At 52.5% G+C, this 27104-nt stretch overlaps 1 protein-coding gene and 1 long non-coding RNA gene across 6 annotated transcripts in view; one reads left to right on the forward strand and one right to left on the reverse strand.

The window, feature by feature from the left end:
- The window catches only part of IGSF9 (immunoglobulin superfamily member 9), a 45427-nt gene that overhangs the window by 8262 nt on the left and 10061 nt on the right, over positions 1-27104 (forward strand). For 3 of the 5 annotated variants that reach the window (XM_053277753.1, XM_053277752.1, XM_053277754.1), the window contains exons 4-14: positions 17531-17683; positions 19223-19374; positions 20824-20941; positions 21488-21629; positions 22122-22267; positions 23003-23145; positions 23376-23516; positions 23628-23744; positions 24607-24760; positions 25822-25945; positions 26119-26294. In XM_053277753.1, coding sequence (XP_053133728.1) covers positions 17531-17683; positions 19223-19374; positions 20824-20941; positions 21488-21629; positions 22122-22267; positions 23003-23145; positions 23376-23516; positions 23628-23744; positions 24607-24760; positions 25822-25945; positions 26119-26294 — 1566 coding nt within the window. Of the gene's footprint in view, positions 1-4407; positions 4731-5323; positions 5454-17530; positions 17684-19222; positions 19375-20823; positions 20942-21487; positions 21630-22121; positions 22268-23002; positions 23146-23375; positions 23517-23627; positions 23745-24606; positions 24761-25821; positions 25946-26118; positions 26295-27104 lie in introns of those variants that run through there. The other 2 variants (XM_053277756.1, XM_053277755.1) reach the window with 2 other exon arrangements.
- On the reverse strand, positions 1430-4416 carry LOC128337132 (uncharacterized). Its single transcript, XR_008312185.1, has 3 exons — positions 4323-4416; positions 3312-3614; positions 1430-1826 (listed from the first exon to the last, which is right to left on the reverse strand). It is a non-coding gene; the product is annotated as an uncharacterized LOC128337132 (long non-coding RNA).

Genomic DNA, 27104 nt, shown 5'->3' on the forward strand with positions numbered 1-27104 from the left:
GGAGAGTAGGTGTGTGAGCACTGTAAGAGGATGGGGCTGCTCTGGGAAGAGCACCTGCCTGCAGACGTTCCCAAGTTCCCTCCCTGGCAGCATCTCCAAGATAGGGCTGAGAGAAATCCCTGCCTGCAACCTTGGAGAAGCCGCTGCCAGTCTGTGTAGACAATTCTGAGCTAGTTGGATCGAGGGTCTGACTCGGTATATGGCAGCTGCCTATGTTCCTATATATTGGGGTGTTTGCCCCACCACGTTCCATGATTCCCTGTGGACGCTGTGTTGGGTTGCAGTTTTAGTAGGGGGTGAGAATGAGAGGACGCTTTCCCCATCCCACCCCAGCTCTATTTACAACTGTTGAGGCTGATAAATGCACCGGCACATGGCGAGTTCAACATGTTGGCAACCGGCAAGGCACCACCTTGGCAAAATCTGTGTCGGCTCTTATTTTTTGCCCCCCACAACCCCATCTTGGAGTTGCCACTGTGGGAGAAGCTGCCTCTGCTAGACTTCTCTCTCCGAAGTGGCTTCTCGGCCCCAAACCCTGTCCCGTGCCCAAGCTCAGCCGTTTGAGATGGGTCACCCCATGGTGGGATTCTGGTGTCGACGGCGGCCTCCTGTCCCCTAGGGTGAGGCACGTGGGGAAGTTGTCTGAGCTTACCGAACGGAGCGGTGCATGGCCCTCGCTTGGCGTGACTGACCCGCCCAGTGCTGTCTGGTTTGATCAAAGAGAGAGGGAGAACCCGACCAGCCTCTGTGCCCCGGGGCTATCCAGGGAGCGTTGCTGTGGAGTGTGAGCAGGGGGTGTGGGATGGGCAGGCAGGCTCCCTGAGGAAAGGGGGCTTTGTTCGCACCAGTGAGCACCCACTGGAGCAAGGGAGAAGATGCCCCGAGCACAGCCTGGCCCCACTTTATTGATGGGCTGGTGGTGGCCGGTTGGGAGGAGGGGTGGGTGAATGAATGCTGGCTACCCACCCTGTGGGCTTGGGGACGAATCCAGTTTGGGACTGTGTCTGTGTGAGAACCTATTAAGAGCTCGGCATAGTTGGTTAGCACATTTCTGTCCTGCCCCGTGTAAAAATCTCCTGGCGGTTTACAGTTTAAATGATAAAAACATTAATGTAATTAAACCGATTTGAAATTGAGATGAAAAATGCTACAGCCGCAAACTTTAGAGCTACAGATTCAAAGCCGAATCAAACGGGAAGGTCTTCAGATTTGCTTTCCTTTAAAACATCCAGAGATGGGGGAGCTCTAATTTTGTTAGGGGGCACATTCCAAAGTCCTGGGGTAACCTGAGAAAAGGCCCAGTTTTGAGTTGCCACCGGCTGAGCTGGTGGGAACTAGGGTAGTTCCTACCCGAGTGATGGGAACTACCCTGTTTATAGGGTAGTTGATTTATTTAGTACATTTGATTTATGTACTAAAATTTGTTGAGTTATTGTTGATTTATTTAGTACATCTGTATACCGCCTGATACAAAAAAGGTCCCTGGGCGGTTCACAATATAAAAACCATTAAAACACTAACCTAATTAAAGCCATGTAAAATACAATAAAAACTCTAAAAACCAAAGCTTTAAAACAATAAACTAAACGCCCGCTAAACAGGTATGTTTTAAGGTCCTTCTTTAAAACATTCAGAGAAGGAGAAGCTCTAATTTCGTTAGGAAGTGCGTTCCAGAGTCCTGGGGCGACTCGAGAAAAGGCCCGGATTCGTGTTGCCATCAATCGAGCTGGTAGCAACTGCAGCCGGACCTCCCCAGATGATCTTGACAGGTCGTGGGGTTGGTGAAGAAGGCGGCATTCTCTTAATGTTCTCAGTCTTGTTTGTATCTGGGAACGAGACCAAAGGCTATCGTACAAACCACTCTCCTGGAGGGGTTTTCAGACAGCAGGCTTTCCTTGAGTTTACTGTGAGTTTGAAGTTGCCCCCCCAAACCCGACACACTGTGGTTTGTTTGTTTTTACCCCAGATATAAATCGGACTACGCTCGTAATGTGCAATGAAAAACCCGCATTGTGTGTGAAGTGCTCCTCGAGAGCTCATAGAGACTTCGGGATAAATCTGCCCGATATGTTCATTCACCCCGCTCCATTCTGGAGGAGATGTGAGCTCAACGCCCTGCTCTCTTCCCTTCTGGAGCATGCCGGGTGAGGACCGTTCAAGTTGTGGGTCCAGGCGTCTTACACGTGGGCTCTCCCCCATCACGTGGAAAGGGGTGCTCTGAATGTCCGCCTTAAGAGCCCCTCAGGGCGGCTCATGTGGCTGGACCTCATGGAGATGGGCTGTTTCCCCCCCGCCCAGCCTGCCTTGTGCCCTCGAGTGAGGACCCTAGAGGGATGTTTATGTATGTATGGATCGGGAAGCTGGGCCGTCTCCTCCTCTTCCTCGCTCATAGCCAACCAGTGGCTCCAACTTGCCACCTGCTCTTCTGTGCCCAGGAGCAACAGAGCCGCAGAGGGAGTTGTGGAGGCCCGGGACGGGGAGACGCAGGAGTGGCCCGCCGTGGGCAAGAGACGGGGCCGGCACAAAGACCCTTTTCTTGGCGGAGGCAGAGAGGTCAGATTGGTGCTGCTAGCCGGCCCTGGTTTCTTTCTAATCCCCTAATCCCGCCTAGGAGAGCCGGGCTGCTTAGCAGCTCTGATGGGTGGGGAAGGGGGTGTGGGGCGGGCAGCCGGGGGGTGTCTTCCGGAAGCAGAAGCCAGCCCGGAGAGGGAGCTTCTGGCCACGCACATCCTGTCGACCCAGAAGCTCCTCTGCCCAGCCATGGGGTGCCCATGGAGCCTTCTCAAGCAGCTTGGACAGGGGCACGGAAAAGGGAATTCTGAGAAGTGCAGCTTCTCCTGGTGTTGCTATTTGGATGAATTGTTGCATGTAAATGGAGACACCCCAAGGAGATACAAAGAGGTGTTAGACCTGGAGGTCTAGAAACTTATTCATTCCATCCATTCATTCAAAGCAGAGCTTCTTCCAGCTTTTGGAGTGCAGGCTGCAGTGTTCCCTCGAACAGGGAGTCCCAGACGTTTTGGACTACAACTCCCAGAATCCCCAGCTGCAACGGCTTTTGCTTGGGGGTTATGGGAGTTGTAGTCCATGACATCCAGGAGTCCCTGTTAGAGGGAGCACTGGCAGGGTGGTGCATCGACTTCCAAAGGGGAAGTAACAACTGAGAAGTCAAAACTGCCTTCCAGAATTCTAACAGCACCTTTTTGACACTTGAGGACTAGCAGCTTGCTTTTTACAGAAATGTAGCTTTCTGCAGTGAGACAGGGTAGAGAGTCCCAAAGGCTTGGGGGCTCGCGGGGGTGCTGGCTTACGTGTGTGTGTGTATGTGCGTTCTGCCTTTTGCATGCTGCCGAGTGCCGCCTCCGTGCTGGTGGGTCACATCAAGGTTGTTCTCTTGGATTTCCAGCCCGGCTGTTAATTGGCAGCGCTGGGGATTTGGAGATGGGCCTCTAGCAGAAGCGTAGGAGGGGGATGTTCTCCTGTTTATCGGGTATTTAAAGTGGGCCACTCGGAGATTCTCCTGGGAAGCCCGGCGGTCTGAAACCAAGTGGCAGCATGGGCCCTAGAGTCTTCTGCTCCTTAATTAGAAGCAGGGAAGAGGCGTCTCGTGCTGCCTGGGAGGGAATAAGACACACACACACACCGAGGAGTAAGCTAAGGATACTTCTGCAGCTGCACCTGTAAGAACACCCAGGTGCAAGAAAGACTCGGCCGCCTCAGATGACTAGCAGAGTCCCTAAAGGGGACTTTCCTCTCTCCCACCCTCCCGTTCACATTTGTTGGGCCTAGCTAGGGAGCCCGTCTTAATTTTCCAAGCAAGTTCCTAGTCCTCGTGGAGGAGCTAGATTTGTGTGTGTGTTGAAATAAAATACAAACACAAAGTTCAGGCGGAATTAACAGAGCCTATGTTCCACTTATTTTGGCAAAGTGGAACACCTCATGGCGCAGCGGGGAAATGATTTGACTAGCAAGCCAGAGGTTGCTGGTTCGAATCCCCGCTGGTATGTTTCCCAGACGATGGGAAACACCTCTATTGGGCAGCAGCGATCTAAGAAGGTGCTGAAAGGCATTCTCTCATATGGCGTGGGAGGAGGCCATGGGAAACGCCTCCTGTATTTTACCAAAGACCACCACAGGGCTCTGTGGGCGCCCGGAGGAGTCAACACCGACTCGACGGCACCCTTTACTTTCCCTCACGTTCCACTCCTTTCAGCAAAGTGAACTTTATCGCACTCCGCAGAGCCGTTGTGGGATGGATCGCTGTCCGGAGCCAGTTTGGCTCAGATCTACCTGTAATACTTAATTTAATTATGCTTAATTACTTAATGCTGTCAGCTTGGTTTGTATCGGACTGTAAACACACGAGTTCTAAAAGGGCTGGTGGCGCTTCTGCTTTGGCTGCCATCTTGTTTCAAGATGGCGGCTGCTGCTGAGAATGCCCCGGCCGGGATCCTCTCGCAGCCCCTCCCGTGGTCTGCCACTTCAGCTCCGGCTTGAGGCAACTGTGGCTTGTGGCCGCCAAGACGGCTCGCTCACCGTTCCTGCCTTTGCACACCATCCTCTAGCCCTTGACTGTCTTAGACCACTTGTGCCGAAAGAGGTATCAAACTGCACACACGCACTTTGGGGGAGATGGGAATCCACACTTGCTCTGAAGCCCGGGGGAGACGGGAGAGGCCTGGGCTGCTGTGTGGGTCGACCGCCCTGTCTCCAAGATGGCCGGATTTGTGGTATGTGTGGGGGAGAGCCGATACTCCCGAGGTTCCCATGGCAGGCACTCCCTCGTGGTATGGGTTTGAGGCGGAGGAGCTGATGGAGAGGCCCAGGCTTGGGGGTTGGCGGGAGTTAAGGAGGTGGGCCCACTGGCTGAGTAGGGGGGCAGCCTCCCCTCCCTCTCTCCTTCCTTTCTAACCGTCAAGGTCAGCTCAGCGGATTAAAATGAGGTTTCCATGGCTCCCAGGTGGCACTTTTCAAAGGCTTCTGAGGCCGTTAGTAGGAGCCGCCGCCCAGGGAGGCCCTAGCGAGAGAGAGAGAATCCGATACAGAATCCGATACGGGCGATACGAGATCCCTTCGTTTCGAAATCAAAACCACACACGTCTTCTGCCCCGGAGGCTTAGCCCGGGAACGGTCCCCCCCACCTCCCTTTCCACCCCAGCAGCACGCAGGCCGTTTTCACGCATGGCACTTGGGCGGTATTTGTGTCATTTTGCATTGGGCTGGGACTGTGAATCCATGACTGTCTCTCTCTGTGACTGCTGCACGGCGCTTGAATGACTGGCTTTAGCATGGCGTCGTGTGTGAAAAGACACTTCCGTTCCAGGGTGTAGGAAGCAGTCGGGAAAGAAAAGGGGGCCTCTAGGCATGTGAAGAGTACGGTCGCCGCTGTCGGTTCTTCGAGGTTGGCCTGGAGTTTCCTGGCATCGGCACCCATCTCCAGATGACTCTTGGAAGTAATCTTAGAGATGTTTCTTTGTTTTTATTTTATTTAACACATTTGTATACCAAGTCGAAATTGACCTGACGGCACACTTTACCTTTATCCCGCCCAAAATGCAAGTCTCTTTTGTGGTTTACAACAAAACTATAAAAACAATAAATAAAAAGGTTAAAACATTCAACATTTTAAGAGCTTGGTATTGTGGAAAGCATTGGGGAAAATATGGGGGAGAGGAATTCTCCCGGAATAGCTTCCGTCAGAATTGGCAGCCCTGGTGAAAGGGTGTCTTTAACTCGCTGCAACATGCAAGCAATGACCAGTAACCTTGTAATTTGGGATTGAGGGGAACAGACTCCAGGAAACAGCAGGGCCACATTTCTCAGCAGGCTTGGGCCCCAGGACCCTCACATTGGAATCCTGCATTAAGCTCCAGTAAGCACTCACTCTCTCCCACCAACTACAGTGCCCAGAAGTCCCGTCACCCCCTTCCACATTATGAGGTTGTTTGGGTTAAAACGGAGAGGAGAGCTGGCCTTGTGGTAGCCAGCCTGACTGGTCCTCTTAGCTAAGCAGGGTTCACCCTGGTTGAATATGAATGGGAGACTAGAAGTGTGAGCACTGTAAGAGATTCCCCTCAGGGCATGGAGCCACTCTGGGAAGAGCATCTAGGCTCCAAGTTCCCTCCCTGGCAGCATCTCCAAGATGCCTGCCTGCCTGCAACCTTGGAGAAGCTGCTGCAGAATCACATGGGATGGTTGTGGCAAGGATTGCATGGTAACGTATGGCTTGAATGTGCTGTATAAATGCACAGTATTAAGGAACACTTAATACTTAAGTATTTAATACTTATGTAGCTTCAGAGCATGCTGACTGCAGGATCTTGCGCAAGGTATGCACAAAGTTGCGAAATGACAGGAGTGGCCAAGTTTGTTTGGTTTTTTTAAAGATTTACTTGTAATAATTTAAGAACCCCTTTTTTGCATCTTGAGGGCTAGCAACTTGCCTTTAGAAAAGCCTAGCTTCTTTCTCAGGGCCTGAAGTTGGAAGAAGCTGGCAGTGCGAATGAAGGATGCGTTCCAGTCACCCTTGACCTTCGTGCAAAGTGAGAAGGGGGTATGTTGGGGCGGCAGGCTGGGTTGGGGGCTCCAGGCAAACTCCCCACAGTCTAGGAACCAGCCTTGCCCGAGTGAGCTTCCATTTGTCGCTGGGGCTTGATTTCTTCCTCCCCAGGGGCTTGTATATCCCGAGGTGAGAAATGCTGCCAGAGCAGTTTCTGAGCTTTTCATTGTTTGTGATGGGGAGATCAGAGCTGGTGTTTATAGCAGGGAGGTTTTATCTGGCATGAGCATTTTGATCCACCGGGCTGAAGCCTGTGGGGAGGTGTAAAATAATTTTGCAGTAGGGGAGGGAGGGAGAGAGAGAGAGAGAGAGAGAGAGAGATTACTTCTTGCTGGCAACACTAGAACCAAACTGATCAGTGGCAGATGCAAGATGGATAAAAGGCAGCGTTTAATTTACAACTGGTTAAGAGGGGAGGGGGAGATCTAATGATGGTGATTGGCCTTGGCCACAATGCAGCCTCCATATCCGGAGGCAGTCTATCTTGAATACGAGCTGCAGAGAGGGTGGGATTCTGCCTCCACCCCCGCTTCTGGGCTTCCCAGACGCATCCTCTTGGAAACAGGGTGAGGAGATAGTGGGGCCGTGGGCCTGTTTTCTTGCCAAAGTGCGCTAATATAGTCCAGGCCCCGAACGTGCTTGCAGCTGGTGAACAGGAAGGTGCGACCTTTGCACCAGGGGTGGCAGTGATGGCTCTTGGTGTGTTTGGCTTTTGAAAAGGGTTGGGCGCATCCTTGAGAGGTGATGGACTTAAGAAGCAGCCGCCGTCGCGTCTGTAAATGGAGCCTCCATGGATGGAGGCACGCTACCTCAGCATACGAGCTGCTGGGGACGAACTAAAGGGAGAGCTGTTGCATTTGCGATGCCTGTGGGCTTCCCAGAGAGATCTGGTAGGCGCTGGTGGCTGTTCTGGATGTAATTAGACCTTTGGACTCGCCCAGAATGGTGGTGGTTTTTACAACCCAGTGTCCTAGAAGATGTCGGGATACGCCTCTTGGACAGTCTCCAGGAATAGGTGACTTGAAAGCAAGCTGGGTGTGCTTAATGTCTCGAAATGGTGAAAACTTTGGGCGGGGGGTGGGCATGATCTCCAGGAATCGCCCTGGAGTTGGGTCTGTAGCTGAGTGGCAAAGCATCTGCTTTGCATGCAGAAGGTCCCAGGTTCAGTCCCCGGTGGCAGCATCTCCTGGGAGGGCTGGCAAAGACTCGTGCCTGAAAACTTGGAGCACTGCTGCCAGTCAGTGTGGACAGTACTAAGCTAGAGGGACCAAGAGTCTGACTCAGTGGGAGGCAGCTGCCGATGTTCCTGCCTCGCTGGTTTATGGCATGCTGCTCCCCTCTTGAATTGAGTCAACATGGGCTGCCCTGCCCTACATCGTAAAACTTGTGTCATAGGTTCATTCGGAGGGCAGACAACTGCTTCTCCGGGGAGAGGCGGCTGTTGCTGGCGGCCTTTGCCCCAGCAAACGGCTGCAGCGTTCACACACGATCACACACTCGTGACGTGCAGCATCATGAGCCGATCTGGAAGAGCCTCCCTCTTCTCCTGGTTGCAAACTTCGTCTGCAGGTCATAGAATCGTCGAGTTGGAAGGGACCGTTAGGGGTCCTCTAGTCTCACCCCTTTCTCAGTGCAGGAATGATGCAGCAGGACGAGATGGCCAAGGTGCTGGAGTGGACTGTGCCACTCGGGACCCTAGTGGGGGAACTGCACGTCGGGATGCTCTCCCTGCTCAAAAGAAATCCCTCGCAGGTAGAAAACTAGCAGGCCAAGGAGCAAGCTGGGAAATGCTCAGATGATGGCATTAACACACCTGAGTGACCAAAGAGCAGAAGTCACTCTTGACCTAGCGAAACCCCTGTTGTGTGGTTTCTTGTCTGTCAATCACCTCCGTCTTTTTCCCTTTGGGGAAGGCAGCGTCTCCTTGCTTTGAGAATTCGGGCATTCCAAGCACGTCCCTATTCTTGTCCGCAAAATTTCAGGAAGGTCCGTCTCTCTGCTCACCTTGGGTTCTCTTTTCAGACGGCACAAAAAGGGCTTTTAAACCCCGAAATATCTCCCTAACAACCTTCTCTGTGTGGATGGTCCCAATCCATCGGGACTGGGTTCGGCACCCATCCCCAGGTGACCCTTGAACTTTATTGTGGGTGGTAATGTTGACTTAGTATAGTCAACATCTTTTTTAAATAGCAATGAGGTCTATGCTGGCCGGTGGCCAGGACACTTTGCGCCCGTCTTGAGTGAAACCAGTTTCAGAACCTGCTGCTGTTTCCTTGGATGCATCTAGCTGTCCTCCGTTGGAAACAGGATGCTGGGCTGGGGATAGTTTTGGCCTGATCTAGCAGGGTCCACATCTCCTGGGGCTGAAGCACTGAAAGAAGTCTTGGGGCATGACCCTGGATGTGGTGGGGTGGGGCCTAGTGTGATCCAACACCGCCCCCTTTTCAACCTGGGGGTGTGGAGACGGAGAAAGAGGCTTCATCGTCTCCGACCCCTGTGAACCTCTTGGGTGGCTGCTGTGGTGAATGGGGAAACTGCCTCTTTAAAAGCCTTTTGAAGGTCCCCTCCCTGCTTCCTTTTTCCGGGTCACCAGTTCCTAAGAGCCCCATAGCGGCCCCGGCTGTCTGGCTAGCTTTTTGAACTCTCCCTTATGGGAAACTGTGGTGTTTGTTCAGAGACCAGGACGCGCTCGGATCTGCCGTGCATCCTTCACCCAAGATGTCTTGGCTGGGTTTTGGGTGGCTGCCATTTCTCCCACACACATTCCCAAAAGTCCCACGAATCTTGGCCTGCCCAGTTCACGTCTGGAAACTAACTGGGCTTTTTCGGCCTGAGCTGATCAGACCTCAGTGGGAATTGTGGGTCCAGTTCTGGGTACTGCAGTTTAAGGAGGATGTTGATAAACGGGAAGGGGGTCAGGGGAGAGCCCCCAAGGTTGGGCCTTTTTAAGATGGAGAGTCCCAGAGGCAGAAGGTTCATTTGAACCCCACTCACATTTTCTTTTCCCTGCATCTTGCGACAATATGACGACCCCATATGACAAAACAGGGGCTACGCTATGCTTTCCTGGGATCTACCCTCCGTAGAGAGACGGCTCTGATCCCAAATCTAGGAGCACGACACTCCTGCGAGGTAGGCTGCCCCCAGTTTAAGACCGAGCTAAAGCCACTGAACTCCGTCCCGGATCCTGGGCTTGTATTTTTACTGATTCGTTTGACGGCCTTGAATGGGGAAAGGAACAATCGGATTGTTTCAAATGCTGGGCCATGCTTGGGAGAGGGGGCCTCCGTGCTCAGGGAAATTGCCCCACCCCAAGGCCTGATAAAAGATGGCGAGGGGTCTGGAAGCCAAGTCCCATGGGGAAAGGAAGGAGGAGCTGCCTATGTTTAGCCTGCAGGGGGAAAGACCGAAGGGGGATATATGGAAGCTGCCCTCCAAGATCTGAAGGGCTGTTGCATAGAGAGGAGGGGTCCTGTTCTCTTGAGGACGGGGCTTGAACCAGCAGGTTGAAATGATAAGGAAACTGGTTAGGAGTCTGCCTAATAGTCTGCTTCGTGCTGGGGGGGGGGCAGGGGCGGGCTGGACTAGAAAACCTTCAGAGGTCCCTTCCGGCCTAGGATTCTAAATAGAAGTGGAAATGGGTTGGGGGCAGATGAGAATTTTAATGAAAGTATTTTTGTTTTTCAGATCATCTGTACCTCTGTATTTATGCATTGTTTTAAATGACTTTGAGATTATTTTAATGAACAGTAAGAGAGAGAGAGAGAGAATATAATATATATTAAAATAAAATAAATAAATTATGATGGGCGGGGTGGGATCAGGGCTGGCTTGAAGCTCGAGGTTTTGCTCCTGGGAGAATCTGAGAGGATGGGTTTGCTTGTTTACGTATTTTTATCCACCCACCCGTTCATTAAATTTAGATCTTGCTGTTCCTCCAAGGAACCTGGTGTCCATGGTTGTCTTTATCCTCGCAACCACCTTTTGGTAACTTATTTTTATCCTGCCCCAATGTGTGACCTTGGGCCAGGATCTCCTCCTCAGCCTAGCCTACCTCACAGGGTTGTTGTGAGGATAAGGCATACCATACACGCCCCCACTAAGTTCTTGGGAAGAAATCTGGCCGTGCACGCCTGCAGAACTTGCCAGAACCTTTCAGGACAGGACATTGGTTGCTGCACACATCCTCTTTCCCAAACCCCCCTCCCTCCCCACAAACGCCTCCCCCACCCATGTGCCACGCCTGTCTGCAGAGGGTTCAACCCAGATTGGGGAGGGGGTCCTTTGTAGGCCTTTGAAAGGGTGGTTGCTAAGCGACGGGAGGGTTGCCCATGGCTAAGGTCACTCGGGCGGGTTTTGTTCCCACCAAAGACCCCTCCTTGGGCGCATGGAGGGGGGTGGGAATGGGGTAGACAGTGGGGGGCTGGGGGAGGCTGGTCTCCACCCCCCAATTAAGCTCATCTATTGTCCCCCAGGGAGCTTGGGGTGGGAGCAAGGAGAAGGTTCCCCGGGCTGGGGAGATCCTTTGATCTGGGAGTCAAAGGGATAGAGTGTCAAAGCCCCTTTAATTCAAATGCTGGGAAGTTTGGCGTTTCCCAGCAGTGAAGAGGCTCTCGAAAAGAAACCAGGCATGTTTTCCAGGGCATCTTAGTCGAGGATGGGGTTATTTCCAGGTTGAGAGGGAACGAAAACACGGAAATTCCTTACGTCTTGGGACAGGGAAACGTCTTGGTTTGTTTGTTTGTTTGTTTGTTTGTTTGTTTGTTTGTTTGTTTGTTTGTTTTCCTGTGTAAATCGCTTTGAGAACTTTCGCTGAAGAGTGGTGTATAAATATTCATAGTAGTATTAATAGTAGTAGTAGAAGATTGAGCAAAGTCATCTTGCTAACTGAGCAAAGACGCACCTTTTAAAAGCGGTGATTCCCTTTATTTAGGAGGGGGAGAGCAACTGGCCCTATCCGTCCCCAGCACAGCATCCCTCCAGTGGCTGATGTGTTTCTTTGTTAGATTGTGAGCCCTCTGGAGACAGGGAGCCTTTTCTTTTTTATTCTTTCTTTTTATTTTAATTTTAATTTTAATTTTAATTATTTATTTATTTATTTATTTATTATTTCTATGTAGACCACTTTGAGAGCTTTTGTTGGAAAGTGGTGTATAAATATTTGTTGTAATAGTGGATGATAAGGCTGGGGATTCATCAGCAATCAGTGGGGCTCCCTTCACACAGCATTTCCTAAACTTTTGATAGCTGAAACACTTCTTTAGAAAACGGAAATCTAGAGATGCTTCACTCTTATACCAGAGAAGACTTATATTTCACATATAGAGCTGCTGCCTTCAGAGTCTGACCCTTACTCTGACTAGCTCAGGATTGTCTGCACAGACTGGCAGCGGCTTTCCAGGGTTTCAGGCAGGGGGTCTCTCTCAGCCCTACCTAGAGATGCTGGTTTTGGGTTTGATCCTAAGACCTTTTTGCATGCATCGTGTGTAAAGTTAAGGATAATAGGTAAAGTTAGCCCAGTATTTGCTGTGTGGGACAATGTTTAAGGCAAGCTTCCCCTACTGGAAGGAGGCAAGGCCAGAATTAAGACTCATCCAGAGGTGCAACAGGTGATCTCTTCGGAGAGCACTGGCCACTTGCCAATGCATCTCTTGCATCCAGAGCTGACGCAAATGTAGGGATGTTGTGGAATTCGCTGTCCTCCCCTCGGAGGCTGTGTGGAAGGAGGCATTTTCCAGCAGTAGCCTGCAGAGGGGCAGCGAGCGGCCTCCTGCAAGAAGAGGCGTTCTTCTGCCTTACAGGTGATGCAGATGGATCCAACCACACCTGATGGCGAGGGAGCAGGACTGGACAACCGGTCTGTGGGAGGGGGTCAGACTGGCTGACCTCTCGAGACTCCTGGGGCTTCGGCGTATGGCGTCGGTGTGTGTCGCCAGCGTGGGTCCTGAGCCAATTGCCCGCAAGGTTGCTGAGCCGATTAAAGGTCTGATAATAGCTCCGAGGGCAGGATTAGGCCGGTTGTGCTCACTGGTTCTTTAAGTTTCTTATCCTCCTCCTCCATCATCATCATCGTCGTGTGAAAACAGGTCCGTGCCAAAAACTCAACCAGAAACCCCCTTGCTTAGTCCCTCCAGTTCTTGGGGCAGTCGGGTTACAGGTGGTAAACCTCCCCCTGGAATGACTCCTCCGAAATCAACTCTCTCGGCACAGTTTAGAGTCCCCAAACCCCAGCGCTTTTCCAGCACTGGGCTATAATGGCTTCTGGCAGCTGCTACAACCTGCTTTTGGGAAGGGAAGGTGAGCATCCTGGCACATCTTCTCCCTTCTCTGCTGAGCCTTTAATTTGGCTTGTTAAATCCGGCTCCCCTCATTTGGGCAAAATCTGCCTCAAGCAATCCGGGGGAAACATACTATGCTCTCGTTTTTTGATCATAATTGAATAAATTTGGAATTTGTGGGGGGGAGTAACAGGCGTGAATCTGAACGTGGATGTTTTCACCATTCTCCTGACACACGGTTGTTGGGAGAACCTGGAGAGGAGAGCTGGTCTTGTGGTAGCAAGCATGACTGGTCCCCTGAGCTAAGCAGGGTCCCCCCTGGTTGCATATGAAAGAGAGACTAGAAGTGTGAGCAATGGAAGAGATTCCCCTCAGGGGATGGAGCCGCTCTGGGAAGGGCAGAAGGTTTCAAGTTCCTTCCCTGGCAGCTTCTCCAAGATAGGGCTGGGAGAGATTCCTGCCTGCAACCTTGGAGAAGCCGCTGCCAGTCTGTGAAGACAATACTGAGCTAAATAGACCAATGGTCTGACTCAGTATATGGCAGCTTCCTATGTTCCTACAGTTCACGTGAATGTTAATAGCAGAGTTGGGTTGTTAATTGGAAATCTTCAAGCTGCCACTCTAATAGCTCAGCAGTAGAGCATCTCCAGGAGGGCTGGGAAAGGAAGAAAGGTCCCTTCCTGAAACCCTGCTGCCAGTCAGTGTCGACAATACTGAGAGCTGCTGCTGCCAGCCAGTGTCAACGATACTGAGCTAGACGGACCAAGGGTCTGGTCTTGGTATCAACAGTTTTATATGTTCCTGAGGAGCTTCCATAATTCCGTGGTAGTGCTGCTGCTGTGCATGCAGGAAGGTTCAGTCCCGGGCTGGCAGCATCTCCAGGTAGGCCGTCGCCTGCAGAGCTGGTGCTGCTGGTCAGTGTTGAGGTAGGCAGACCAAAGGTCTGATGTAGGATAAGGCAGCTACATATGGCAAAGGGGGAGGCGTAGTCAGTCAGTCAATCTTTATTTATTACGGTCAGTGACCAGCAAACTCAGCAACGAGGCAGTATTTGGTACACGTTTAGAGAGGGAGAAGCAAACGCAAGCCGGTCTGTTTTTGTGCCAATGCAGAGGTCCTCTTGCCCTTCAACCCTCTATGTGGGGTGCACATTTTCCTGTGGTCTGGAAGTGGATTTGTCCAAGGAACGCTGGGTGTGATTTCCCCGCCTTGGGCATGCTTCAATGGACCCTGCCCGGCTTTAGAGCATCGGCACACAGCTGCCAACTGGGACAGATCTGGGGTGAACAGTTAATTCCAGTAATTGGTTTGGAGCTTCATGAAAGAACTGATTAGGGCTTTGATCTGCTCCCCAGCTTCCCGGATGCCCTTTGGTGCCCACGTGGTGGCGGAAATGTTTCAAATAGACGCTGAGAAATTGTTGATCTGGGTGGACGGCTTTTTCGGTGGGTTGGGGTGTGTGTGTTTGGTTTTTGTTGTTGTTCCCCGCCCTCCTTCATTTGAGTGTGTGGATTGATTTCCTTAATTGGAGGCATGCTTCCTAGTGGCAAAATGAGCTTTTTAACTCGCTCCGCCTCGTTGCCAACCGGGATTGCCCTGACACGTCGCTTTTGAGCGCAGAGCCGTCCGGTTCAAGCTGGTCTCTGGAAATATCGAAGCGGTTCCTGAGCTGTAAATGGGGCAGAACTAAACAGAATGCAAAGGAGTGGATGGCTGTAGCAGAACCGGACCCAAAACACACACATTTGGGCTAGGGGGTTGAAGTGGTAAATGGTGGTCAAAGCACGCACGTTTTCGGAGCTGTTGGGGCCAGGGCAATCCACACCACACACGCGCATCGGTTTTAGTTGAGTTGAATGCCCTGGCTTCCTTCCCCTAAAGAATCCTGGGGATTGTAGTTTGGTGAAGGTGCTAAGAATTTTCTTTTGGAGACCTTTAGACCACTACAGAGCTACAAAGCCTCTCTGGGGGTGAAGGGATGATGATCCAGCCAGCTTTGGTTTGTAGTGTAATAAGGTTGTTCAGGGGATAGTTGTTTCCTGGGAGGAATCTGGGCATCTTTCCAGAAACTAGCACCTATTGGATAGTGCCCGAGATATCACTACTGATGTCCAGTGCTAAATACAGTGCGGATTTGGCATGTTTAGCCATATCCTTGATGACCAATTCAAGGGTTGCAAAAAGTGACATTTCAGGTTTCAAACTTGACACTCCTAGCTGCTGCAGCAGGGACAAACCCCCTCCACTCCCTGCCCAATCTGAAGCCTAGGCTGTCGCATACGCTGTGGAATGAGGTGATAGAATCCAGAAGCAGTACAGTCCACTGCAGGTGGGTGATGCCGTTTTGGAGAACTCCTCCCTCTAAAAAAAGTTCCCGCAAGTAGAAAATGAGTCCCTCAAGGAACTGCTGGGCTAGTTTTCTGCTTGCAGGGATCTCTGCAAGGAGGAATTCTTAAAAAGCTGATCTTGTGGTAGTAAGCAAGTATTGTCCCCTTGGTTAAGCAGTGTCTGCCCTGGTTTGCATTTGAATGGGAGACTTTATGTGTGAGCACCACAAGATATTCCCCGTAGGGGATGGGGCCGCTCTGGGAAGAGCATCTACATGTTTACAGAAGATCCCAAGCTGCCTTCCTGGCATCTCTAGATGGGGCTGAGAGAGACTCCTGCCTGCGACCGTGGAGAAGCTGCTGCCAGTCAGTGCAGATAATACTGAGCTTGATGGACCAAGGGTCTGACTCAGTAGAAGGCAGTTTCCTGTGTTCATGCACCGTATTTCAAGGGGCAGAAATCGTGACATCCAGTTTCCATTCAGCAGGATATGTTGAACTTGGTGTCTTCTAAACCTTGGCTTTTTACATGTTGTGGAAGGAACCTCAGCATGCTGATTGTCCCCCCGGAGCGGACGAATGAGTGAGGCCCGAATATTCTGCAGCAGCAACAAATATTTATATACCGCTTTTCAACAAAAAAAAGTTTACATAGAGAAATAACAAAAAAATAACAAATAAATAAGATGGCTCCCTGTCCCCGAAGGGCTCACAATCTGAAAAGAAACATATGATAGACACCAGCAACAGTCATTGGAGGGATGCTGTGCTGGGGACGGATAGGGCCAGTGACTCTCCCCCTGCTAAATAAAGAGAATCGCCACGGTTAAAAGGTGCCTCTGCCCCTGTGCCCTGTTAGCAGGAGCAAGCAAGGAGCCGATTGCTCCGTAAGCAAGCCGAGGTGCTGATCCCAGAATATGATTTCCCCAGACCTGGCAAAGAGCATCACTGCCTCTTTTGCAGGGAGCCTTGTGCAAAAGCAAAAACCTTCTCTTGGGTTTCGTCAGGAACAAAGGCAGCTGGACGGCAGCAGCAGAGGAGGGGGTCTCCATGCTTTGGAGGGAGCTCCCCCTCCCCATAGAGATGAGCAACTGTGTAGCACTTAATGTCTGTTGAATTGACCCCTGACCCCCGTCCCCCGGCCTCTTCCTTTTGTTCTGTGGCTGTTGCCAGCCAGGCCTCCACAAAAGGGGATGGTTCCTTCCCAGCCTCACGGTTTGGGGCCAGGGCTGGGAAGAGCGGGCCCCAGCAGGGTGGTCTCCTCTGGGTTTGCAGACAGACGATGGGGAAGGCGGTTTTTCAGGCGGGAGAGTGGCTTGTCTTGGCCAACGTTCTCCGGGTGAAAATACGGAGGATCTCCCTACTATGAATATTTTTATATGCCACTTTTCAGCAAAGGTTTCCAAAGTGGTTTACATAAGAAGAAATACACTAAAATCACAAGAGAGTTCCCTGTCCCCAATGGGCTCGCAATTGAAAAAGAAACCTAAGGTAGGCACCAGCAACCAGCCCTGGAGGGACGCTGTGCTGGGGATGGATAGGGCCGGCTGCTCGCCCCCTGCTAAATGAAGAGTCACCACTTGAAAAGGTGCCTCTTTGCTCAGTTAGCAGTGTATGGCGTGTTTCGAAGCCCCATTTGGAAGCCAAATGGAGAGGACTGGAGTTTTTGCGTGCAGAAGGTCCCAAGTGCCATCCTCGACCTCTTCGGATAAGGCTGGGAAAGACCTCTTTTTATGAAATGCCAGAAAGCTGCTGCCAGTCAGTGCCGACAATACTGAGCTAGGTTTACCAAGGATTGGACTCAGCAGAAGGCAGCTTTTTGTGTTTTATCAGCACCATCCGTAGCTCAACAATAGGGCACCTGCTTGCATACCAAAGATCCCAAGTTCAATCCCTGACAGCATCTCCAGGTTAAGCTTTATTGCTCTTTACCTGATCATAATAAACTGCATTCCCCCCATAAATTAGATACGGAAAAGGCCCGTACCTGAAACGTGGGAAAGCTGCTGCCAGTCAGTGTAGACAGGACTGAGCTGGGTGGACCAAGGGACAGACTCTGCAGAAGGCAGCTTTCTATGCTTATATCACACACACCCATATCAAAGCCATAAATCTGCATCTAAGTTACCCAGAGTCCTGGCTAAATGCAGGTCTCTTCCCGATTGTTTTGTTGGTTTATTTGGCTTCTGTTCTTGTTCAATGTTCCTCTTCTGGTTCAGTTTCAGCTCAGACTTCAGAAGCGTGCTTCTGGTCCTGTTGGGTTTTCAGGACCAGAAAGCAAGCGACAGTTGGATTCAGACTTAGGTTCAGATTGCTTTGGGGTCCCTGCATCTGACGTTTCAGCCGTTTCTTGTTTGCCAACGCAGGCCGCGTACGGATCCAAGAGGGGGCCTCTCTCCGGATCGACCAGCTGCGCGCCGAGGATCAGGGTTGGTACGAGTGCCGGGTGCTCTTTCTGGACCGACCCAACAGCGACGATGAGTTCCAGAACGGCACCTGGATACACCTCACCGTCAACGGTTTGTGCTGTTTCTTTTTTTAAATCAACACCAGTTTTTCCATTGTTCTGTCTCCTTTCAAGGAGGCGTGGCAGAGGTTTAGGAAATTAAATGCACAGAGAGAGAGAGAGGTGCAATATCCCTCCGTTCTCTCCCAATACCTGGCGGTCACGTGGCCAGCCGACAAGCAAAACAGCTGCTTCACGGAGTGTGTGAACTTGCGGAACTCACTGCCACATGACGTGCTGGTGGCTGCCGGTGTCTTAAAGGAGAGATGGGAGAGCTAGCAGTATGATGTTGCTGTGATGTGACAAGCACCCAGATGTTGTAGCTAAACGGGAGAGAAAGGCTGTCCCCTGCTTGTGAGCTTACCAAGATGGCTCCTGTTGGAAACCGAGAGCTGGATTAGACAGTCCTTTTCTCTGTTCTCACCGGCGTCTTCTTGCATTGTTGATCAACATGGCACACCCAATGCAGTGTGTGCATACATAGAAGATGATTCAATCTTCCCTCTCGGCCCCTGTACCTGTCTAACCTCAGCTGCTAAAAGGCCAAACACTTTGCCAATTCTGGAAGGCGGTCCAGTGTGGACTTGTGGACTTCGGACTGTTAGCACCGGCGGGGCGGGGGAATTGCAGTGGGGAGACGTCTGCTTATCCCTCCATTGAAAAATGTGTGTGTTTCCTTTCCCAGTCTTCCTCAGAAATCACACATTCTCCTCTGGGTTCCTCCTCTCCTGCCTCATTTTCTCGTCCTACGGTCTCCCCGTGTGTCCAATTTTCAGATTGTATGATCCTCGGGGCAGGGAGCTGTCCTCCAGCACTCTGAAAAGCACCTTTGCCCATGGATGGCCCCTGATAAGTCATGAACCAACCCTGCCAGTTCTGCTGTGTGTGGCTGCTTCTAGACGTTGTGGTTGTCTTGTCCTCTCTCTGCTCGCCAGGTCCATATGCTCAGTGCCTTTTTCCCAGACCCCGTCTTGCTAATCCTTCCCTGCCCCCCACTACCCCCGACTGTCTTCCCGGCTACTCATCCTGGCTACAAGTCAATTGCTTCTTCCCTGCACAACAGCCAGCCAAGCCCCACTTCGTGATGAGATCTGCAAACCAGGGACGGAGCAGCTGGGGGGCAGGGCGTCTGTCAGGGATCAAGATCTTTGGGGGAGACCATGATTTCTTTGGGATTTGCTAGCGAGATGCTGGCCAGATGGTGGGAACATGCATGCCCGCGTTTCTCAGACGTCCTGAGAGCGGAAACGTGCTCAAGAAGAGGCCGGCTAGATCTGACCAGACGCTAGTCTCTCCCCCACCGCCCGCCCCCAGTGCCCCATTTCTGACAGCCAGATGCTTAAGGGATGGCCCCTGAGCAGGGTAGGAAGGCAAGAGTTCTCTGCTGCCGCCTGCCCCTAGCAAATGGGCATTTCGAGGTAGACTTCACTTGAACATGGAGGTTCCATTTAGCAATCCCAGCCAATAACGGTTGCTGGAAATCACATGTTGTGGGGTGTGCGGTGCGCGAGGCCAGGTTCTGGTGCTTTAAAAAAAAAATCCTTTCTTGCAGCTCCTCCTACCTTCCAGGAGACTCCTCCACCTTTCGTAGAAGTTCAAGACCAGAAGTCGCTTACCCTCGTTTGCTCGGCGGCTGGCAACCCACTCCCCGTGGTCACGTGGAAACGGGACAACCGAGCCATAGAGACAGGAGACAAAGTGCAGGTACGGGGTTCATCCGTAGGATGCATAGCATTAGTGTTGTGCTTCTTGAGTGTGCAAAATGCTTCCTGTTTTCTGCGTGTCGCCCTTGCAAAACCCTGCAAGGTGAATGAACATAATTACCCCCACTTGGCAGCTGAATCAGAGTAGGAGCAGCATGGAAAGGCCCACCTGGCGAATTGATGGCACAGTTGATGGCCAGGTTCGTTCTGAGGGCATCTTGATCTGTAGCTCAGGCCCTGTGGCTATTCTGCAGTGTCTGCGTCTCCTCGAAGTTGGTGTGGGGAGATCCGTAGAGAAAATGGCACTGCAAGGCTTATAGGAGGTCCTACCCAACTGGAAAGCTGTTGTTGCCAATTTAGACTTCCTTTTGAATGTGTGGCCTTTTGACTTCTCAATTTTCGGTCTTGGATTGAAGTTCTTGTGCTTAACAGACTTCTGTCCCTGAGATCTGACTGACCCCTGCTGGCCACTGGAAGAGAGATTGCCTTGTATATTTGACACTGAGGGTGCATTCAAGTAGAATAACAGAGAAGGGTTTTTTTCATGTCGTTTGCAAAAAAACCCACATCCACTCAATGCTGGAACAATGATTGTAAGGAGAAGGGGGCTTACGACCAACTATGGTGGATTTGTCCAAGAGCTGGAGATTTTTGGAAATTGGTTTTTATAGAGATGGCAAAGATCACTGACCAACAGATTCAACTAGATACCCTTTTGGCATTGTTGGGTGTGTATTTTTCCCCCCAGGAGAACTAGAGACATTAAAAGCTAAAGATTTACTGTCCTTTATGTTGATAGCAGCTAGATTGATCATAGCCAAAAGCTGGAAAGAGAGAGTGTTAGCTCTAGAAGAATGGTCTACCAAACTCAGGTGTATTGCAACAGCCGAAAAACTGACTTGTTCCTTAAATATCTGAAAAGGTATAATTCCATCTCAATCTTTTATTATGATTTGGCAGGATCTGTTGTTTTTGAATTATAAAAATGATGGTAAGGAGGGGTCAACCCAATTCATCCAAGTTTGGAAAGATGTATTTGTTTAAGAATGACCTAGACTTTGTAGGGTGTTATGTGCCTAATGTTTTGTAGTCATAGGTTTGGTCTTGTTGGTTGGTTGTTTTTTTTAATTTTGGTTTTTATAAATGGTGTCTGGTGGGCAATTAAGGCGACAGTGCAGTCTTGGGCATGTTTACTCAGAGGTAAATGGATCCTCATGCATGCAGAAGGGCTCAGGTTCAGTCCTTGGCAGCATCTCCAAGTAGGACTGGGAACCTGGGAGGAGCCGCTGCCAGTCTGTGTAGGCAATGCTGAGCTAGATAGACCAAAGGTCTGGCTCAGTATATGGCAGCTTCCTACCTCACCAGTCACAGGGGTGAGTGGGGGCAGACTAGGGAAGGGAGGCCCCCTTGCCCACTCCAGAGCTCTGTACGCTCTCGTGCTTTCCACCAGGTGAAGAATGGGACTCTCTTCATCGCCAGCGTGGAACGAACCAGTGCCGGGGCCTACACCTGCCATGCCACCAGCGGGGAGGGCACCGTCACCCACACCACCCGCCTACTGGTCCAAGGTAAGCCGGGGAGGCTGCAGCCTCCCTCCGGATTGGGCCGAGCTTCGGCATGCTGCGACTACGAATATTTACCTCCCACTTTTCCGCAAAAGTGCTCAAAGCCAGAGAAACCAAGGTGGCTCCCTGTCCCGAAAGGTCTGGCGGTCTAAGAGGAAATATGAAGTAGGCAGCACAGCAAACCCTGGAGAGGTTTGATTAGGTCTTGCCAGCCGGTGACCAAAATAAAGAGATCGATCTCTCTCCAAATTCTGGGAGAGCCGGGAGTGGTTGTGGGCACAATTTTTGAAACAGGCCTGCACAACATAAGACCCGGGGGCCGGATGTGGTCCGTGGGGACTCTTTTGCTGACCCCGGGGGCGAGCCCAAAGTTTTGCGGTGGCTGAGGTGAGGTGCAAAATGCTGCCTTGCCCCATGGACCTGGTGGGGGTCAGCCCCTTTCCAAAACTAAGCTTTGAACGTCCATAAGGAGTTGTGCACCCCGACTTAGAAGATTCTCTCCTGCCCCCCTGCCGCTCGGCGCGCCTTCCTCCCCGCTCTCTTCCTCAGGGCCGCCGGTGATCGTGGTCCCCCCGCAGAACGTCACCGTCAACATCACCCAAAATGCCTTCCTGGCCTGCCAAGCCGAGGCCTACCCTGCCAACCTGACGTACAGCTGGTTCCAGGGGAGCACCAACGTCTTTCACCTCAGGTAAGATGGCCTCTCTCTTTGCGGGGGCCTGGGGAGACTCGCTCCCTTGGAACCTGGCCGAACTCCCTCGGCGGCCGGCCGCCTTTGCACTATGGCATTGCCCGAGTGTGACGTTTTTGGAGCTGCCGGGTGGAGATCCAGTCCCTTTTAGCACCTCCAAGTTGGGCTGGGAAGCAGCCCTGTCTGAAGTCCTGCAGAGGTGCTGGCAACCCTGAGCTGGATGGACCCAGGGTCTGACTCAGCACAAAGCAGCTTCATACATTCATTGGGGGAGTGTCCAAGTCCCAGATTCGGTCCTGGGCGGCGTCTCCAGCTGAGGACGAGAGAGCCTTGCCTTGAAACCCCTGATTGCCGCTGGGCCAATACAGTACAGGCAATACCGGGCCGATGGATCCCTCCAAAGGAGCAACTTCGGTCTGGGAGGGCGGGTGAGAGCCGAGCAAATTCCTGCGGCCGTTCCCTCTCGCCTTCCACTCCTCTGTCCTTCAACAGCCAGCTCCAGTCCCGGATTCGCGTCCTGGTCGATGGGAGCCTCCTGGTCCAGAAAACCACCCCGGAGGACTCGGGCCGATACACCTGCGTTCCCAGCAACGGGCTACGCAGGTCGCCTTCTGCCTCCGCCTTCCTCACGGTTCTGTGTAAGCGCCGGCCGGATCTTCCCCCCCTCCGAGACGTAATGTGGCATGGTGGAAGGGGCGAAAATAGGGCTGAAGCACACACACACACACACACACACACACACACACACACACACACACACAGAGTTTTTGTCCAGTTGGCTGAGTGGGGCTGAACTGGGCCATGACTGGAAGAGTCTTCTCCTCCATGCACTGCTAATCCCTAGACTAGCAGCTGGGGTGTCCACAGCCAGGTTGGAGGGGGCATCTGGCAGGCAGGAGGGGCCGGCCAGCCTTCCAGTACCTTGGAGAGCTCTGAGAAAGGAAGCCGCTCCCTCCAGGACCAGAGGCTGACTGACAGGCTGTTGACCTGGGCGATCCCTTCCTGGCCGGAGACCCTTGAAGGGGCAGCCCTTATGCCCCGTTGCTGACCCTGGGGAGGGTCTTGGCATGGAAGGAGCGGGTTCTTTGAGGGGCTCGGACTCAGGAGTTACCCCTTGGCTCGGGGTTTCCTGCCCACCAGGCTCAGATTTGGCGCTGGGGCCTGGGATGGGTCCTATTCCTCCTGACCTGGCCGCATCAGGGTCGGGTTCTGCTGCCCAGGGTGGGGGTCTTGACAGCGGCACTCGGCTGGGGTTCCTGTCCCGGTCGAAGACCCGCCCGTCGCTTTTCCGCTTCCCAGCCCTCCCCTCATTCTTCTCAGTCTTCTGACCCCTTGCCCCACCAGCTGAGGCCATTTCCTCCGCTATTCCACAGATCCAGCGCGAGTTGGCGACATGCCCCCCGAGACCCTCCTGCCCATCCAAATGCAGGGCACGATCCGGTGCCCCAACAAGGCCGACCCCCCGCTGCTCTTCGTCAACTGGACCAAAGATGGGCAACCGCTGGAGTTAGGCAAGGTAGCGCCTGGAACACCCCACCTCCTGCCCTTGCCAGCCTTGGTCGTGTTCCCTGTTCTCAAGAGAGTCTTTCTGTTGGTCTGGCTCTCTCTCCCTCCGGTGTTGGTGTTGGTGTTTGTTAATCTTTCTTTCCTCCTTTCCTGCTCCTTCCCCCCCCCCGGTCTGATTATTTCCCCTCTCCCTCTCTTTCCTCCCCCTTCCTTCCTCGCTCACCCCCTCCCCACCCCCAGTTCCCAGGCTGGTCCATGCGGCCGGACGGCGCCATTGTCATCGCCACCAGCAACGACGACGCCCTGGGCATGTACACCTGCACCCCGTTCAACAGCTATGGGACAGCCGGGCCTTCGCCTCCCACCCGCGTCCTCCTGAAGGTAAACGGCCAAGAAAGCCGCCGGCAGGGGGAAGGGCCCCCTTTTTTTTCTCCCCATATTTCTCCCCCCCTTTCTGGGTGCCACAACATGCAGTGTCACTTCATGCTCCAGGACCCGCCTGTGTTCACCGTGCGTCCCAAGGAGGAGTATTTCCAGGAGGTGGGGCGGGAGCTGCTCGTTCCGTGCTCGGCCCGCGGTGACCCCCGGCCCGTCGTCTCATGGACCAAGGTGAGGCAACTCTGGGGTGGAGCCACCCCTTCTGCCTACAGAGCAGGGCCTCTGCCACCGGGCTCCAGGCCTGACTCTTCCGGTGCTGTGTTTCTGCGTCCATTTTTGCTTCGCCGGGGTCCAACGACGGATGCAAATGAAACCGTGCGCTCTCTGTCTTTAGAGCAGGGCTGCTAAGCTTCGGCCCTCCTGCAGATGTTGGCCTACAATCCCTGGCTATTGGCCACTGTGGCTAGGCATCATGGGAGTGGTCATCCAAAAACAGCGGGGGGGGCCTACAAGCAGGCCTGCTTGAGACGGAACCTTACAGATCCGTCCTCCAATTCAAATTGCACATCCTTAGGAGCACGGGAAGCTGCCTCCTGCCGAGTCGGCCCCTCGGCCCACCTAGCCCAGTATTGTCTGCACTGACTGGCAGCGGCTTCTCCAAGGCTGCAGGCAGGAGTCTCTCTCAGCCCTATCTTGGAGATGCTGCCAGGGAGGGAACCCGGGACCTTCTGCATGCAAAGCCAGGGGCTCTACCACTGAGCCAGGGGCCCCATCCCCTAAACACTAGGAATGTAGGAAGTTGGTGTCTGCTGAGTCAGACCGTTGCTCCATCTGGCTCAGGATTGTCTGCTCTGACTGGCAGCAGCTCTCCAGAGCCCTACCTGGAGACGCTGCCAGGGAGTGAACCTGGCATACAGGTTCTGCATACTTTCTGCATACAAAACAGATGCTTTCCCACTAAGCTCCCTCCCCACAAGATATAACCACCCAGACTCTGTGTCTGCAACCGGCAGTGAAACCGCCATAACAACTGTTACCCTTAAGAGCTGGGTGCCGAACCTAGGGTCTATCTGTTTCTCTGTCCTTCCTGCAGGTGGGCAGCAAGGGGGGGCTGGCCAGCGCCCAGGTGGACGGGAACAGCACCCTGATCCTGCGCCCGCTGGCCAAGGAGCAGCACGGCTTGTGGGAGTGCACGGCCAGCAACGGAGTGGCCCGCGTCAGCGCCGCAGCCAGTGTGCACGTCCTGGGTGAGTGCTTTGCTCAGGCGGCGGCGGCGGCAGCGAAGACGGGAGAAGACCTCTGTGCCTCTCTGCGTGTCTGGGATGGTGTCTCATCGGCACACTCCTTATTCCACATGGAGCTAAGGAGGCACGTTGCTAGTAGCAGGAGGCAACCTCCGCCCCACTTTCCAAAGTGAGCGCCTCAACACAGAACCAAGCCCCATCCTAAAATCTCTTGGTTTGCCTCTAAATGTAATCGGAACCCCTACAAAGCAGTCTGGCTCCATAACCAGGCACCAAAGTTTCAGTTACGTGGTTAAAGCTGTGTTGCATCTGATGGTGTCTCTTTTGTTTGGAAAACCCTTCACACACACACACACACACACACACACACACACACACAAGCAAGTTTTTTTTAAATGCACTGATTTGTTTACTCAAGTGGAAAGGTTACCATCCTCTTTTCCTTCCTACTACAAATATTTATATACCGCTTTTCAAAACTTCTCAAAGGGGTTTACATAGAAAATAAACAGCAGAGAAATAAGATGGCTCCCTGATCCCAAAAGAAGAGCTTCTGTTTTCTTTGGTTTATGGAAACCACTTTGAGATCTCTCCTGTTGAACGTGGTATATAAACACCTCAAATAATAAGGCTCGCAGTCTAAAAAGAAATATAAGGCAGATACCAGCAACAGCCACTGGAGGGATGCTGTGCTGGGGATGGAGAGGGTCAGCTGCTCTCCCCCTGCTAAATGAAGAGAATCACCACTTTAAAGATTGCCTCTTGACTTGATTAGCAGAGGTATAGAGTTACATGACGAGCCAGAGTTTGAGGTTACTGTGTCCAAACCGGTTTCTGGACCAATCTCTAAAGGGAGTGTCTGTACCAGAACTGAACCAGAGAGTTTAAAAAATATGCGTGAACTTGAACCCATGGCCCTTAATGGTTTGACTCCCTGTACAAGCTTTTCATGGTCTCCCTGCTGCCGCCATAGGTGTGGCTGCCCCCCCAACCGCCTCCAGCTGCATTCCTCCCCTTCGTATCGTGCTGATACGGCTTCCTCGCGTTTCTCTCTCGAATCGTAGGCACCAGTCCGCACATGGTTTCCAACTTCTCGGTGCTTCCCCTTCAGCAAGCAGTGAACATCAGCTGGGTGCCGGGCTTTGACGGGGGCTACTTCCAAAGATTCAGCATTTGGTACACACCGCTGTGAGTCGGCCATGTGATTCGTTTATTTATGCGTTGGCTTTTCCGGAAGGTTCTTCCGGGAGCTTGCACGAGTCTCCTGCCTTCCGTGCAAAGGCGCACCGTCTTGGGTTTGAAGAGGGTTCCCCGCTCGAGACTCCTTTTTAAATAACGGCCACTCCGTGCCTCCTCCACAGGTTGAAACGCCTCAATCGCCCTCACCACGACTGGGTCTCACTGCCGGTGCCTCCTGGCTCTTCGCATCTTCTGGTGGAGAACCTGCAGCCAGAGATGGGGTACCAGTTCAGCGTCCTGGCCCAGAACAAACTGGGGAGTGGGCCCTTCAGTGAGATCATCACCACCGTGCCACTAGGTAATGGACATTTCCCTCGAGGAGTGGGAGGGAATCCTCCCATGGTGGTTTGTTGGTTTTTTAACACACATCCCGCTCTTTGTCCATGGAGCCCAGAGTGATGTACATGTTTTTTAAGTTTAGCCTCACAACAACCCTCTGAGGTAGATTAGGCTGGGAGATAAGTGAGTTTCCAAGTTGAATGGGGATTTGAACTTGGGTCTCTCCCATTCACCTTGGGTCTCCCCGAGGCCACCTCCAGCCGCAGAGGCATGATGTGGAAGGAGCGCTGGTCTTGTGGTAGCAAGCAAGACTTGTCCCCTTAGCTAAGCAGGGTCTGCCCTGGTTGCATATGAAAGGGAGACTAGAAGTGTGAGCACTGGAAGAGATTCCCCTCAGGGGATGGAGCTGCTCTGGGAAGAGCATCTAGGCTCCAAGTCCCCTCCCTGGCAGCATCTCCAAGAGAGGGCTGAGAGAGACTCCTGCCTGTGACCTTGGAGAAGCCACTGCCAGTCTGTGAAGACAATACTGAGCTAGATAAACCAATGGTCTGACTCAGTATGTGGCAGCTTCCTATGTTCCTATGCTTCTCAATACCAGTTGCAGGGAATTAACAGCAGGAGAGAGGGCATGCCCTCAGCTCTTGCCTGTGGTCTCCCCAGAGGCAACTGGTGGACCACCATGTTGAACAGGGTGCTGGACTAGATGGGCCTCCTTGGGCCTGATCCAGCAGGGCTGTTCTTGTGTCCTTATGATCCTAGCCCACCCACCATAAGTGACTAGCCCAGAGTCATCCAGTGAGTTTCAAGCCTGAATGGGGATTTGAACTCG

The sequence above is a fragment of the Hemicordylus capensis genome, chromosome 14, assembly GCF_027244095.1.
Source record: "Hemicordylus capensis ecotype Gifberg chromosome 14, rHemCap1.1.pri, whole genome shotgun sequence".
Taxonomy (NCBI): Eukaryota; Metazoa; Chordata; class Lepidosauria; order Squamata; family Cordylidae; genus Hemicordylus; species Hemicordylus capensis.